Source organism: Pelobates fuscus, chromosome 4 (assembly GCF_036172605.1).
Source record: "Pelobates fuscus isolate aPelFus1 chromosome 4, aPelFus1.pri, whole genome shotgun sequence".
Lineage (NCBI taxonomy): Eukaryota > Metazoa > Chordata > Amphibia > Anura > Pelobatidae > Pelobates > Pelobates fuscus.
Window position 1 is genome coordinate 36,349,434 of NC_086320.1, and position 16,517 is coordinate 36,365,950.

The 16,517-nt window shown below is 42.5% G+C and overlaps 1 protein-coding gene across 3 annotated transcripts in view; it reads left to right on the forward strand.

Annotated features, from left to right (window-relative positions):
- The window catches only part of MTSS1 (MTSS I-BAR domain containing 1), a 172,584-nt gene that overhangs the window by 114,004 nt on the left and 42,063 nt on the right, over positions 1-16,517 (forward strand). For all 3 annotated transcript variants that reach the window (XM_063451082.1, XM_063451084.1, XM_063451083.1), the window contains exon 4: positions 4,089-4,173. In XM_063451082.1, the coding sequence (XP_063307152.1) occupies positions 4,089-4,173 (85 nt within the window). The remainder of the gene's footprint in view (positions 1-4,088; positions 4,174-16,517) is intronic.

A 16,517-nucleotide genomic window follows, 5' to 3' on the forward strand; every position in this document is an offset into this window, starting at 1 on the left:
AACTGGTGACAGAACCACCATATCTCTCTAAAAGCTGCTGAGAGGCACAGCACCCATCTTGATGGGAAGGGTCATGTTTTCCGCGCATGGTTGATAACAAAATTGTGTTCATATCATATCTATCTTTCAGTTAAAAAGCAATCTTTAAACTCCCTGATGTCCCGTAATGACTCTGAGAATCAGTTAAGCTGCCATTTCCAGCTTTTACACGGTAATGTTTCATTTTAAAAACCAGCCATATGCGTAAAGGTAAAAGAGTCCGGCTGGTAAATGACTGAGTTCATTGTAATCGCCATGACTCTGTGTACGTCTCACTCTGTTATCCTGTAAATGGAGTGGAGTGATGGCTTTTAAATGGAGCCAACAGAATTCTTCTTCCAGGATTTGGCCTACAGAGTGGCTTCTCTCTGTCTGCTCTCCACCTGCTTAATACAGTACACTGCAAGTCTATCAGCTGCCTACTGAGGCCTTTCTACCAACCAGAGACAGATTTTAAATAACATTGTAATGCTTTAATAGCCTCCGCTTGTCTGATAAACGAAAGTGCAATTTTAACTGTTTAAGTACCAAACGATATCCTGTCTTCGCTGCCATTTTCAGAGCTAATGTTAAATGGACTCCCTAACCAACTAAAATGAACACCACAGTCTTCAGAACTACAACAGCTTAATGTAGTATTTATGGTGTCTATAACCTGTCTCTATAGGCTTTTTTTTTTTTTTTTTTTTAAAGGCAGTGTTTACTTTGCTGCCTAGTAACACCTCTAGTGGCAGTCACTCAGACTACCACTAGAGGTGCTTCCTATTTCAGTGCTGCAATGTGTACAGCACCTATGTTCAGTGCTGCAATGCGTACAGCATATCAACGGTCTGCATGGAGCTGCTGAACACTCCCCATAGATTCAATGCATATCATAAGGAGATGGTGATTGATTGGCCCTGCTCGGCATTTCGCCACGCATGCACAATAGCCTCACAATGCTTTCCTATGGGAGAAAAGGTGTGTTTTAATTCCTTTTCACTGTAATCTGACAGGGGCCTGGACATTGTTAACTACTAAAGCTATCTAGCTGCATCAGAATTTCTGATTTTATCAGAAGAGAATACTTTAGGGCTGTATTAGAAAAAAGAGATGGTTGTGTCCTTTTCATCTTATGATGAATCAACAAGGAAGTTTCATATCTTTGGCCAAGTTAAAAAAAAAAAAAATGTGCAGAACTTTTTTTAACTCTGCTTATCAGATTTTAAATATGCCGTTCCTTTTATAGTGATTTACTCCTACGTGCCTTGCAATCTGCTACATTGTACTGATATACACACATATTGGCATGAAAGTATTGGCATTGAAGTATGCCCTTTTCCCTTTAAATATACTTTAAAAAAATCCAAAAAGTGGTGACCGTAAGAATTAAATACATTTATCAAATTACTATTTACTTTTTCAAAAACGTATCTTTGTGACAAGATGCTGATTTTGGTCTGTAGGCTCGGCAACTACTTCATCTCATTAAAGTGACTTTGGCTGGATTGAGTGAGCTGACACTCTCAGTCAGTCACAGTGCTCATTTAGATATGAATTGGTACGGCTAGAAGGAAGTGTGTAATGACTGCCTTAGCTACACCTTCAGTGGGGCGGGGTTATGGGAAGCCATGGACCCTTATTTAGTTTTAAACTGCTTGAAAAGGGTTTAACACTGAATGGAGAGACAGTGTGAGGGGACTCCAGGTACTATAACTAATTTAAAGAGATGAAATGTTTATAGTGCCTACAATGTCCCTTTAAGCGAACCTATATACGCATATGTCAGTTAACAACTATAACAATATATATTTCTGTACATGTCACTGTATTTGTGCATTTTTATGATGGTTATAATTATTCTGCGGTATGTAAAGTATAAAAAATAATGGTAATAAAGATAAAAGTATAAACCACTGATGCATAAGGAAGGCAATGCAGAAGAAAACAGTCTGTTTGAAAAAGCTTTCAATCTATACTAAACCTCCCTGATGCCGTACATTGCCAAAGTCTGTAGGATACTGGTGGCCGGATTTTGGCATTTACTGCTGTTAGAAGAAACTGTAAATCCTGTAAGGAAATGTTCAGGAATGAATAGTTGTTTAGGGCAAATAAATAACATGCAGCGTTGACTGATTTACGGCTATTGAACAACCAAGAGATTTTGCATTTACTTTGCCCTAGGCAGCCACTGCGAAGCATTGCGGCTTAAATAAAACATTAAAAATTAATTATTTGTCCAGGAAATAATTTGGGGAAAAAAAACAAACATTTCAGTAATGAGAAATATTCCCCCGTGACATTTTAGAACTCTGAATATTATCTTACAGGGTTTTGGCACGATCAATAAATGTACAGTACAGAAACGAAATCATTGTGTGAATTGGCCATATATCCGTGGATTGCCTGGCTTGGTGGACGATTAACATTATTTAAGCTAGACTGGCTCTCTCATGAAGACCAGTAAGAGGTGGACCTGTTTGAGTGTGATGTTCCAGAGGAGAGTGATCGAAGTATGGCAGCATTGTCAATTCAACAGAACATTTTTCCAAGCAGGGCATTATGGCAGCCAAGTCCTCAACATTTGCAGACCAAAGTATATCTGTCAGTCTAGCAATCAAATTGTTTGTGGATCGAGTTGTATGAGGCAGTTGTTGTTTTATTGAGTGTTGTTTGGCTTGAGCGCAATATTTGTGGGAAAGAGTGGGCAACTGTTCAGGTTTTATTGGTAATACCATCAGAATGGAGTTGGACATTGTCACAAACCTGAGCAGTTGGACTCTCATGTCTCATTTACTGGTGGATAGATTTATAGAGTGCCACTAACAGAAACTCTAGACAAGGTTCTAGAAGTGGAGCAGTCGTCATGGTGTCCAATAAATGTTCTTTTGGATACCATTGGTTTCTATGGCGATTTGCTTCACTTTTAGGACAGTGTGCCACTACGCTCCCCAATGGCATTAATCTTCTAAACATTACTCTGGTTTTCGTAGTAGATCCTCTGGAGGCTTCACAGGTTTTTCAGGATCTGCTCACACAAGACAACATTTTGGACATTTTTTCTTAGAACCTGAGATTATCTAAAGGGTCGTCCGATTCTGCAGCACTGTGCAAAGGCACAGGCCTTTGTTTGTAAAGCAAAGTGATACAGTTTGACCTTCTAAGTGCACCCTCTAAAACCTTCCTAGCTGGACGGTTACAGCCCAAACAAATTCTCCTTCTTTGAATGCTACAGCAATGTCTGCAATGCCCAAATTCTCTGCATCATTGTGAAGCTCACTGGCAGTGAAAAAGTTAACTAGTGACTTAATCGTTTTCTCTAAACAGCTGCAGCATTCTTCATTTTTTTTTTTTTTTTTATCAAATCTACGGTCTCAGAATTCCAAATGACCTACTCATACAAGGCTTGTGCAACCATCAGGATATGATTTGTTTGGTCTCTATTGGTCTTTTCCTTATAACCGACTGTAATATGCAGTATGCAATTGTAGAGGAGGCTGAATCTTGAAAAATGTTATTTATTTTTAAAGCCTCTTACATTCAAAATAGTATGGCTTTTGAAAAGTCTTCTCAATTTAATTCTTTGGACATGCAAGAGAATTAATCTTTACAGTAAATTAGTTGGGGATGTAGACTGTGAAGTGTTTGACAGCTGGTGCACCACTGCCTCTCTGTGGCTGCGTTTAAAATTACAAGTTGCCGTATTGTAATAGCTGCACGGAATGATAAAAATGTTAATAATCTTGCAGTTCTAAGAAAGGTGTATGACCTACTAATATTGCTAAATAAGTACAGTCTGTCCTTCTCCATTTCAGGATATATTGCGAAGTGTTTCTTAATATTATACAAACATTCTTTCTGTTTGCATAGATTACGGTAATTGTAATATCTCAGAACCTGTGATTGTATGACATTGTTACATATATTTTGCTGAATGAAAAAAGAACTGGGTTTGTGACCAATTAACCATGTATCTTGCTTACCCAGCATCCTTTGTGCTATAGAACATGCTGGATTTATCTTGTAAGATTGTGCTATTTATAGTTTTTTTTCTTTTCTTGTCTTCCCAGGTGCTACGAGAGAAGTGGGCTCTGCGCTTACCAGGATGTGTATGAGGCATCGGAGCATAGAGTCCAAACTCAGGCAGTTTTCCAGGCAAGTAAATACTTGTTCTGTTTATTCATTTGTAAGGTGTGCTGTTGACCATCCCCTTCAATGACCTTAGCAGGGATGCTAGCCTTCCCCACTAGGTACATTATGGAAGTGTTACAAAAGGAATCTTTGCAACACAATTTCTGAATTTTGCTTTGAGTGTGTTTTGTTTCTAAGAAACAGCGAGGTGAGGTTCTTCTAAAAGTCATTTAATTTCTGTTCTGATCCATAAAAAATTATTTGTAGCAGACACTGGAGAATAGCTGAATTTTTGGCTACTTTGGCCATGAAGGAACCCTCCAGGCAATATAACAACTTGATGGAATTGAAGTTGTTATGATGCAAGGTGGTCTCCAGGTGCTCTCTTACCTGAAGGTGTTGAATCATTACTTGCAAACAAAAATAAACGAATACACCAGTTGGGCCTACCAGATGTATTGGTCCAGGGCTTAACCATGGCGTATAGCTTTTTCTGCACATTATGTCACTGTGCACTTTATTTGCACCACTATCCACTTTATTTATTTTATTTTTTTTTAAACAAGTTTTCTACTCCTACTATTTTTTCATTGAAATCTGGGAGTTTAAGTGATCACTAGACAGGTCAGTAACTATAACTTTTCATTGACCGTGTATTTACTAGTACAAATTACTTTCTGTTCTTCTTTCTATACCAGGTAGCATTCCCCATCTCTTTTCTTTTGGGAACTGCTAATTATTTATATAGTTAAACCATTACCCCAAAGGTTGCCTCACGCACCGGATCTCCAATTCCCCCAGTGGGATCCGGTTTGTGAAATTGACTTTCAGGAAGTGCAGAGTGCCGCCAGACAGGGGCGGAGCTGATTGGCTAGAACAGCCAGCTGATGATCTAACCCAGTCCTCGTGGACCACTAACAGTCCAGAATTTATGTATTTCCCTGTTTTATTGCAATGTAGATACTGGCAAAATCTGGACTGTTGTTGGTCCATGAGGACTGGGTTGGGGAACACTGCCCTAAGTCAATCTGTAGCTCCCCATTCATAAAAAAGGTAAACAGGTAAGAAAGTGCCCGGCATCTAGTTGCACCATACCAACTTAATTTTGATGACGTTGTTATGGTGCCTGGAGTGTTTCTTTAAATTTGTATTAAGTCCTCACTTTAGTAAATAATCCTGTAAGCCTGAACCCTGACATACCTGACTAAAATAGAGTTCCCAGTTATCTAAGCATGGGTAAAATACAATTATTTATATATAAAAATAAGATCCAGCGCACTCAATCATCGACTTAACAGCAATTTCAAGTTTCACAGAATGTAATTGTTTTGTTTAAAAACACCTAATCTAGGGGGTTTTGTTACTTTATATGATCATACATTGCATAAGCCTGCCCAACGTCAATGTACCCCATTCTTGGCAGGTCCTACTCTAGCTCCTAATGCTTGCTCTTATGAGATCAATCCACTTACTTGGGAAATACTTCCTCCTGGGACTCTCTGCAGGGCAAGATTAAATAGGGCCCTGGAATGAGACACCTGTGACAGGGAGGGGTGCAAAAATACATACATATACAATCCAGTACTCTATCTCAAAAGGATATTCTTAGTGCGCAATATAAGAAGTATTTTCGAATTATATTTTAGTATATCATAGAGGACGTTATAAACTAGGTTTGCAAAAATGGTACTAAGTACATCACTTCTGTTCTACTGACTGAAATTCTATCTCTGTAGTATCTGACAGAGCAGGTCACAGTTGCCGGATGTCCCTGGGGGTTTTCCCATTGAGATGGACATAGCTTGCCCTTCGGTGTTCTTAGAGAATACAGCAAGATGATGATTCTCGTGAATCTTTATTTCACAGAGTGTTTTCGGCCAGCTTGTCCCTTTGTGATTAGATAGCTATGGAGATCAGGAGATAATAACCAATAGTAATTTAACCCACAATCCCGCACTCAGAGGATGAAACAAACACTGATCCTGATATTAAAGAATTATCCATGGGTGCACCTGTTTGCGTTATATATATATCCGAGGACGTGGGACTCTTGCGTGTAAATTACACAGCAGACACGTAGGTGTATGTTTGCAAAACACATGGTTATTTCTAAAAATACTGAAACTGTGAGGAATCCAGAAACCCAGCAGACACAGCATTGAAAATGCAAATTCTCATGAAAAGCTCCAAATGTTACATCAACAAAGATTTGGCACAACATGCATCGACATCAACAGACGATCCACTCAGTAGACTAATAATAAACAGAAGGAAAATATGTTTTGCTGCCGCAGCAGTATTCATATTGGGGGGGGAAAGTGGTAGTTCTTTCGATGATGTTAATGAAAAAAAGTGCTGTTTATAGTCTAATCTGATGTGGTATTCACAGTGTGCTAGTACTGGCTGCTGCCTCTCTCTCGTGGACATGTGGTCAGTGCTCCTTGTGAAGCCGCAGTGTGTAATCTTCGTACATGTGTCACGATTGGTACCTAAAAGCTTTCAAAGAGGTCACCGGGACGTTGCATTGTTTTGACCGAATGAGTATGTGTTTGAGAGAAAGGGGAGTAGGAGGGAACAGTTCCTCTGATACCGGAGAAACTGACGGAAGCCAAGCACAGAGAGATGGACACAGGTTTCTTCAGGAAGGAAGAGATTCTTTATTGGATCACCGATCGGGACTCAGAGGGACTAGCGTCACCAAAATACAGCAAAGTCTGAGTACTGAATACATAGAGTACATTCCTTATATAGCACTGTAGCTCCTCCCACAATTAACTACACCCACACATACCCTTAACCTATTTAATGAATAGAGTCTAAACTCATCCATCCGGTCTAACCACGTGGCTCATCTGATACAAAGGAGAGGGACGCGTAATTCCAGTTCTTACATTCCTGCACCTGGTCAGTACAGTGATGACAGTATCTTAGCTACGTGTAATTAACCAACTGATACTACAAACACATATACATACATATGCCTTGTGGCAATCTTAGCCTGCTAAACTTGTATTTTACTGGAATTACATCACATTCCCCCCTTTGATGCCTCTGATATTTCACAATTACTTGAGGCATCACTTAACCTTGGTTTGCATATACCTCAGGTTACCATGAACCAGACCAGACTTATCTTATGATGTGAATCTTCAACATTCATCTTCTTGCATTGGTTCTCCCTGATCTAGAGCCTTATACTTATATATCGCCATTATCTGTGCAGCAGCCTTCCTCTCTGCTATACTTCCTATCAGGCTTTGCACAGACCTAACTACTAAGGGTATAAGACACGGTAGGAGTAGACACAACAGTAAAATCAGTAGGACTCCACCTACCACTGCCTTAAGCCCTCCAAACCACTCATACCAGCTACCAAACCAACTACTTGGATTGTACCCTTTCCATACCTGAGTAGGCACATGCGCTAGTTTAACCATATGGCTAGTAAGCTCAGCTATTGCTTGCCCTTCGTCATCTATTTGAAGACAGCAATTGCTCAGGTTAAACTTCCCACATACACCTCCCTCTACTGCCAAAAGGTAATCCAAGGCTAATCTATTTTGGTACACTGCTGTCCTCATCCTGGTATTATGCTTCGCTAGAAGATTGAGCGCTTGTGATGTCTCATTTGTGATAATCTCAACCACCGCCTGTAATCTTATAATACGGTTGAGCATATAAATAGGGGTTCTATAACCAAAGGTACCATCCTCAGCCCACGTGGCTGGCCCATAGTAATCTATAATACGCTGGGGAGGCCATTCATCATCTTCCCAGGCGCCTATCTCTATGGGTCCCCTTTTCTTCCTATGATTCACATCATACACTTTAACACCTAAAGTCTCACCTGTTTCAATCGGTAACAAGAAGAAGGATGGTTTGAGCATACCCAACACACATGCCCCTTCCCAGTCCTGTGGCAACTCCGAATAGGCTTTCTTACCACAGATCCAGTACAAATTTGCTGGGGCTCTCCAGGTAGATGTGATGGATAGATAAAACCACACATCCTTTAAATTGGCATATCTAGCAAACGGGTTAGATGGTTCTGAGACATTTGAAGCCGACCACCAAGTTGTATTCTTTGTATCATCATCATAAGCTTTTTGCCCTAGACAAGTTAATTCTCCTACAGAAGTATTATACATCATTCCTTTCCTTGCTATGCAAACATAACCTATGATGGAGGTCTTTAATCTCCACTCAGATTTACCTCTAACACTCATATGATAATCGGCTTGTGTAGATATTAATTGGTCAACTGCCTCAGAACCGGACATTACCTCCTTTGCTTCCCAAGGCCATTGGTCTCCCATGTTAGTACCTCCACACACATAGCAGTTGGTAACATTAAGACTACCGGCAATACTTTCAGCTAAATCGATGAACAGGTTTTTAGCATTATGGGGGATCTTATTATCTATACTCATCTCTTCGTAAAAGGAATGGTATACTTGATGAGTCTGGGAGGATACCGTATCAGTCTCTATTCCTATAAACAATAATGTCCCAGGATCTAAACCCGTCCCGTATATTTGAAACCCAAATAAATTTCCATACTTATCTAAGAACTTGTCGGGGTTATTAATGAGTATATGGACTGGGTTGCATTCCATAGACTTACAATAAGGGCTAGTCGGCAACTTAGTCACTATCATGTCTTTGTCTACTGTCTGTCCCCAAGTTGCCCACCCCACACAAGACCAATATGGGCAAAAGTTATAATCTCTATTTGGGCATCTAGGACTTACATATTTATTTTTGCTACTGGGACAAATATATTTATCGTTAGACCCATACGTCCTCTCCCATCTAAGATCCCCACATACATTCCACGGTTTTCTACCACTTGATATCGCCTTACATGCATCAAATAGCAGAACACCCGAAGAATGTACGGATTCTAACACCGTTTTATTAATTAGGGTCCCCTGAGGATCTCCATTCCTGAGAGTCAACCAAATTGTACGAGGCTGATACTCCGGACTGAAGCACTTAGGTTCTCCTACTCCTAAATGGCACACACTATAATCTATATTTAAGTATCTACATCTCGATACATCTCCTTTACACTCGTATTGTGAATGCCAAATTAGGGTTTGGGAAATATGGTTACCTGTTCTCGTAGTCTTAATGCATACCTCACAGCTAGGAGTGTCGGTACCTCTACCTTCCTGAATATAAAAACACATGTAAATAAACACAATCAAAAGCACATCTTTCGCCGTCATCCTCAGTCTTCGTCCGTGCGATGGCGCCTCAGCTTCCAGGATGTGAGGGGCTGCAGGGAATGGAGTTCTGCTCATCTTCACAGGTGTCCCTTCGAGACTTTCCTGGCTTATACACTATGTGATGGTAAGCGGACAGGCTTTATTATGGCCTTCTCACTCACACCTGTAACAATAAAATTTGTAATCCACAATAATTCCTCGTTACTCCGACTGAGTAGTGCGTTTTAACCGGATCTTGCAGGGATTCTCTGGATCTGCTGTAACTTGCCAAGAATCGACTGCTGCTGGTTTAACCCTGGAGTGATGTATCCATGGAGTCACTTCTGCTACTTTTATCGCTGTAGGGGTAGACAAAAGAACAACATAAGGACCTCTCCACTTGGGCCCTAACGGTACATTATTCCACTCTTTAATCCACACTTGATCTCCTGGATGATAACTATGAACAGGGGGATAAATATTCACAGGTAATCTATCTTGTACCCATTTCTGTACCTCCTCCATAGTCTTACCCAACTCTACAACCTGCTGCCGAGTAATTCCTTCTCCCAACTGACTCAAGTCCCCCCTTAAGTTACCAAGTACGGGAGGTGGTCGCCCATACATGATTTCAAAAGGAGAGAGGCCCATCCTTCTGGTAGGGGTACTGCGGATTCGCAATAAAGCTATGGGTAAGAGAACGTTCCACTTAAGTTGGGTTTCCTGACACATTTTAGCCAACTGGTTCTTTATAGTTCTATTCATTCTCTCTACCTTACCAGAACTCTGGGGTCTATATGCAGTATGAAGCCTCCACTTTATACCAAGCATATGAGTCAGTTGTTGTAGGCACTGATGAACAAAAGCTGGACCATTGTCCGATCCTATAGAACAGGGTAGTCCATATCGGGGTATTATTTCTCGTAGCAGGAATCTCACAACTTCTCCTGCTTTCTCTGTACGAGTAGGACATGCTTCTACCCAGCCTGAATAGGTGCACACAATTACCAGCAGGTAACGATGTCCACCCGATTTAGGCATCACTGTAAAGTCTATTTGTAGATCGGACATGGGGAGTCCCCCCATAAACTGAACTCCTGGTGGCTTTACTGGTCCTTGTCTTGCATTATTCTTAGCACACGTTACACATCTGCGTACAATGGCCTGAGTCAAGTTGGACAATCTTGGTATGTAGAAATGTTTTCTAAGAGATTCTTCAGTACTGTCTCTCCCAGAATGTGTCCCGTTGTGATAATTTTGGACAATTTCTACCGCTAGCGATGCTGGTATAACTATTCTTCCATCTTCTAGCTGATACCACTTGTTCTCCAGATACTTTCCCGGTTCAGTCTTTAACCACTCCTCTTCTTGAGCTGTATAAACTGGAGTCCATTGGGACAGTGGAGTTGGTATAAGAGCAGCTATATGCCCCACATACTCCTGTCTTCCTGATTCAGCAGCACGCTTAGCTGCACTATCTGCCATCCGATTTCCCTTGGTTACATCACCATCACCTCTCAGATGTGCTCGACAATGAATAATACCGACTTCTTTCGGCTCCCACACTGCTTCCAATAGTTGTAGGATTTCAGCTGCGTACTTGATTTCTTTGCCCTCTGAATTCAGTAGTCCTCTTTCTTTATACAAAGCTCCGTGGGCATGAGTGGTTAAAAACGCATACTTAGAGTCCGTATAGATATTTACTCTTAAACCTTCAGCCAATTGTAACGCTCGTGTTAGTGCTATTAATTCTGCCTTTTGTGCTGATGTTCCTTTCGCCAGTGGCCGAGCTTCTATCACCTTGTCTATGGTTGTTACTGCATATCCTGCATAGCGGATCCCTTCTTTCACATAACTACTGCCGTCGGTGTAATATTGAACATCGGGGTTCTGGATGGGAAAATCACGAAGATCTGGTCTACTTGAGAATACTTCATCCATTACTTCCAAACAATCATGTTGACTTTCAGTAGGTTGTGGCAAAAGGGTAGCTGGATTTAAGGTGTTTACAGTCTCTAAATGCACTCTTGGGTTTTCACACAACATTGCTTGATACTTGGTCATACGGCTATTACTAAACCAATGATTTCCTTTGTAATCCAACAACGTCTGTACTGCATGTGGGACTCGTACATAAAGTTCTTGACCCAGAGTGAGTTTATCGGCTTCAGCTACTAGCAGGGCGGCTGCAGCTACGGCTCTTAGACAAGGTGGAAGTCCGCTGGCCACTGCATCCAGTTGCTTAGACATGTAGGCAACAGGTCTTTGCCATGATCCCAAGTACTGTGTCAATACTCCCACAGCCATTCTTCTTTGCTCGTGTACATATAAGTAGAATGGTCGTGTGTGATCAGGTAGACCTAATGCTGGGGCACTCATCAAAGCCTTCTTCACATCTTCAAATGCCGTTTGCTGTTCTTGGGTCCATAAGAAGGGGTCGTGCTCTGTACCTTTGATAGCTGCGTACAGAGGTTTTGCTAGTATCGCATAGCTGGGAATCCATATCCTACAGAAGCCTGCTGCCCCCAAGAATTCTCGCACTTGTCTTCTATTCTTGGGTATTGGTATTTGGCAGACAGCTTCTTTTCTCTCTGGCCCCATAATTCTTTGGCCTTCAGAGATATGGAATCCTAGATACTTGACAGTTGGCAAACACAACTGAGCCTTCTTTCTAGACACCTTGTATCCTGCCTTCCAGAGAATGTGTAGTAGATCGTGCGTTGCTTGCTGACAGATTTCTTTTGTAACTGCTGCTATCAACAAGTCATCTACATATTGTAACAATACACACTCTCCTGGGATGGACTCGAAATCCAATAGATCTTGACTTAGGGCTGAACCAAATAGGGTAGGTGAATTTTTAAACCCTTGGGGCAGTCTTGTCCAAGTCATTTGGCGTTTTGAGCCCGTTACAGCGTTCTCCCACTGGAAAGCGAAAATACATTGACTTTCTGCGGCAATTCGGAGGCAAAAGAAGGCATCTTTGAGATCTAAGACTGTGAAGTAAGTAGCCCCGCCCGGAATTAAAGCAAGCAGGTTATATGGATTGGGTACAACTGGATGTATGCTAACAACCGCATCATTGACTGCTCTTAAGTCCTGCACAGGTCGATACTCATCTGTGCCGGGCTTTTGAACAGGCAGCAATGGGGTGTTCCAGGGGGAAGTACAGAATTTTAGGATACCATACCGTATGAACTTATCCAGATAGGATTGGATGTTCTTCTTAGCCTTCTGCGGAATGTGATATTGTCTTAGGCTCACTGGATAAACCCCATGTTTCAGTTCAATTTTTATTGGTGGAATATTGCGGGCCAGTCCTGGTGGGTTGTTCTCTGCCCAAACTCCTGGTATGTTAAACAATGTCTCATCACTCCTAGGGTTTTGGCTAGTCAACACTGTATAAAGTCGCCACTCTTCTTCCTTTGGTACGGATAAAGTCATAATACCTGAAGGTCCATTAAACTTTAAAGATGTTGTTCCATCTGGTAGGAACGTAATCTGCGCTTGTAATTTGGATAGCATATCACGTCCCAGCAATTGGACTGGACATTCAGGCATATAAAGGAATTGGTGTTTTACTACGTGGCCTCCCAATGTACAGAGTCGACTTTTAAGAACCGGTCTTTCAGCACTTCTTCCAGTTGCTCCTATCACAGTAATAGTCCTTCCAGATGGAGGAGCAACTAGATTAGTCACCACTGAATGTTCAGCACCAGTGTCGATCATGAACGCACTCCTTTTCCCCCCTATTGATACATCGACCATAGGCTCCGCTCGACCAAGGGGGATGGAGCCCGGTCGGTATCAATAGTCCTCCATGACCGTGTCAGCCAATCCTACGAAGTCCCTACCTTCTCTATCGCGGGACCTTTGCGCTGCTGGAATATACCTATCTTCCCTAACACTTCCTCTGTTCCCATTACTCCCTCTATACCCATTACTCCCTCCGGGGCCTCCTCTACCTCTCGCTCTGCCTCTAAAGTTTCCGTAGCCTGCCCTGGGTTGGTCTCTCTCGTACTGCTCTCTTTGCGGACATTCGTTCCTCCAATGCCCTTCTTCCTTGCAATACGCACACTGATCCCTACTCAAAGGCTCCCTACTCCATCTATTATTGCCTCTATCTGGGCCCCGTTTGTCTACGCCTGCGATCGCTACCGCTAGCATATCAGCCTTTTTACGCATCTTGCGCTCTTCCTCTTTCTTACTTTCTGTATCCCTGTTCATATAGACCTTATTTGCTACCTCCATTAGTTGGGTGATGGACATACCTGCAAACCCTTCTAACTTTTGTAGCTTGCGCTTAATATCTCCGTATGCTTGGCTGACAAAGGCGGAGTTAACCATTCGGGAATTGTCTGCGTCTTCCGGATTAAAGGGGGTATACAAGCGGTATGCCTCCAATAATCGGTCATAAAAGACACTGGGCGCTTCATCGCTTTTCTGGATCACCTCAACTGTCTTCGACATGTTAATGGCTTTCTTTCCTCCGGCTTTCATGCCAGCAATTATAGCGTCTCTATAGGCTCTGAGTTGAACCATATCAGCACCATTTACGTTCCAATCGGGATCGGTGTTGGGATAGTGTGTCGCGGCCCATGTGTAGCGGTACTTACCCTATCCGGGGGCCGGACGCGGTCCTCTCTTCAAGCCGCGCGCGGTCCTGCGGCTGCACGAGCCGCGCGCGGCTCGTCCGACTGTTCAGACAGGAAGGCGGGCAGTGACCGCGAGAAGCGGTCACGTGTCCCGCCTGCAGCTAAGAGCGCGCCGCGAATCTCGGGCGCGCTCTTAAAGAGACAGTGGGAGCCTAAATTGCAAAAAGGCTCCCATTGGCTCCTGTCATGCCAATCACCCCATACACTTACCTGTTGGGGGAGTGGAAGTGACAGGAGCCAATCATATTAGTTTGAAGGCTACTTATACTTACCCTTTTCCCTTAGTTCCTTGCCCTATCGTGGTTTCTGCTACAGTTCCCTTTAGTGCTTGTTGTGTTCAGTTGTGTTTCTCCGTATTTGACCTTGGCTTTGTATTCTGACTTCGTTTTCGCTTTATCCTATTCTGTACTGTTTGCCGGCTTGCTGATTCCTGTGTACCAGTCCCCGGCTAGTTTTCGTTTACGCTGTCTCTTTGTGCCCTTGACCTCGGATCGTTCCTGACTCTGTCTTATCCTATTACGTCGAGTCCGGCCACTCTAAGGTCCGGTAGACGTATCTCTCCTCTGTACTGTCTTCTGTTAGGCTGGATCCTGCGTGTAGGGGTATATACTCGTTACATTACGATAGGGCCATGGACCCCGCAGATTTAGCTCAACAGATGGCGACCCATGAGGCTAGATTTGTAGAGCAGGATCACCGTATGGATCAAATAGCTCAGGCTCTCCAGACGCTCTTAGCTAGAACCATTCCAGCAACCGCACCTAACCCTCCTGCACCCCTGCTTCCTGAAGTATCGACTATGCCTAACGCTACAGCACATTTAACGCCTCCTCCTAGGTATGGAGGGGATTCTAAGACATGCAGAGGGTTCATTAACCAAATAGAGTTTCATTTCGAAATGTATCCACGTTCATTTCCCACAGAGAGGTCTAAAGTTGGGTTCTTTATGCACCAACTTACCGACAAAGCACTTGAATGGGCAAACCCTATTTGGGAGGCTAATGGACCTATGGTGCATAACTTTCACAGTTTCCTAACAGCTTTTCGCAGAACTTTTGATACTATGAAAAGGTCTAAGAATGCCGCTAGAGCATTAATGAGGGTTAAACAGGGTTCTAGGTCTGTGGCTGATTACGCTATACAGTTTCGTACCCTTGCCTCACAGGTCGATTGGACCAATAATGGGTTAACTACGGCCTTCATGGAAGGTTTATCAGACTCTATATTGGATGAGGTAGCAGCTAAGGAGCTTCCTATTGCCTTAGAGGACCTTATTGACTACCTCATCGATATAGATAATAGGATTCGTGACAGGCTCTATACTAAGAACAGGAATAGACGTTTTGTTACACCTATTCAACCCAGAGTTAATATACCGGAGAGTGTTAAAGTATCTGAAGAGGAACCTATGCAATTAGGGGTTGCCAAACTCTCAGATACTGAGAAATTACATAGGAGAAGGGAGGGACTCTGCCTATATTGTGGTAAGAGAGACCATATGGTAAAGGAGTGTCCTCTGCTCCCGGAAAACTCTCGCACCTAAGACCTTATAGGGGACTGGCCTTGGGTGTGATTTCTAAGTCTCCTACATTGCCTCCTAACCGACTGCTTCTCCCTGTTTCTTTACATATGGGAGAGAGTTGTATAGTTGAAAACATAGACGCCCTGGTTGATTCTGGGGCAGCCGAGAACTTTATAGACTCTGGTTTTGTAAAGAGAAACAATATTCCCATCAGAGAGAAGGAGATACCCTTGGCCGTTGAGGCCATAGATGGTAGACCATTGATATCTCCTGTTGTTACTCACGAGACTACACCGCTACACATGTACACAGGGGTTCTACACCATGAAACCATTCGGTTCCAGGTCATCACCTCTCCCTCTTCACAGTTGGTGTTAGGGTATCCATGGTTACGTGCCCACAATCCCATTTTTGACTGGGAGACAGGGCAGATAAAATCATGGAGTGAAGCCTGCCATGAGTCATGTACTATTGAAGTCACGCCTGTGAATTCTATTAACGTTCCTACTGTTCCTCCTTTATCTACGACAATACCCTCTCAGTATTTAACTTTAAAGACTGTCTTTGATAAAAGAGAGGCTGACAAATTACCGCCTCACAGACCCTACGATTGTGCTATTGATTTGTTGCCTGGTACTATACCTCCTAAGGGCAGGGTGTACCCCCTATCGGTTCAAGAAAACCGTGTCATGGAGGAGTACATTAAAGAGTCATTAGACAAGGGATTTATTAGAAGATCCTCTTCTCCGGCTGGAGCGGGGTTCTTCTTTGTATCAAAGAAAGAAGGTGATTTAAGACCTTGCATTGATTATAGAGGTCTTAACAAGATCACCATCAAAAATGCTTACCCTATACCTCTAATAACAGAATTGTTTGACAGGCTCAAACATGCTACGGTATTCACCAAATTAGATCTTAGAGGAGCATACAATTTGATACGTATTAAAAAGGACCACGAATGGAAGACAGCCTTTAACACTC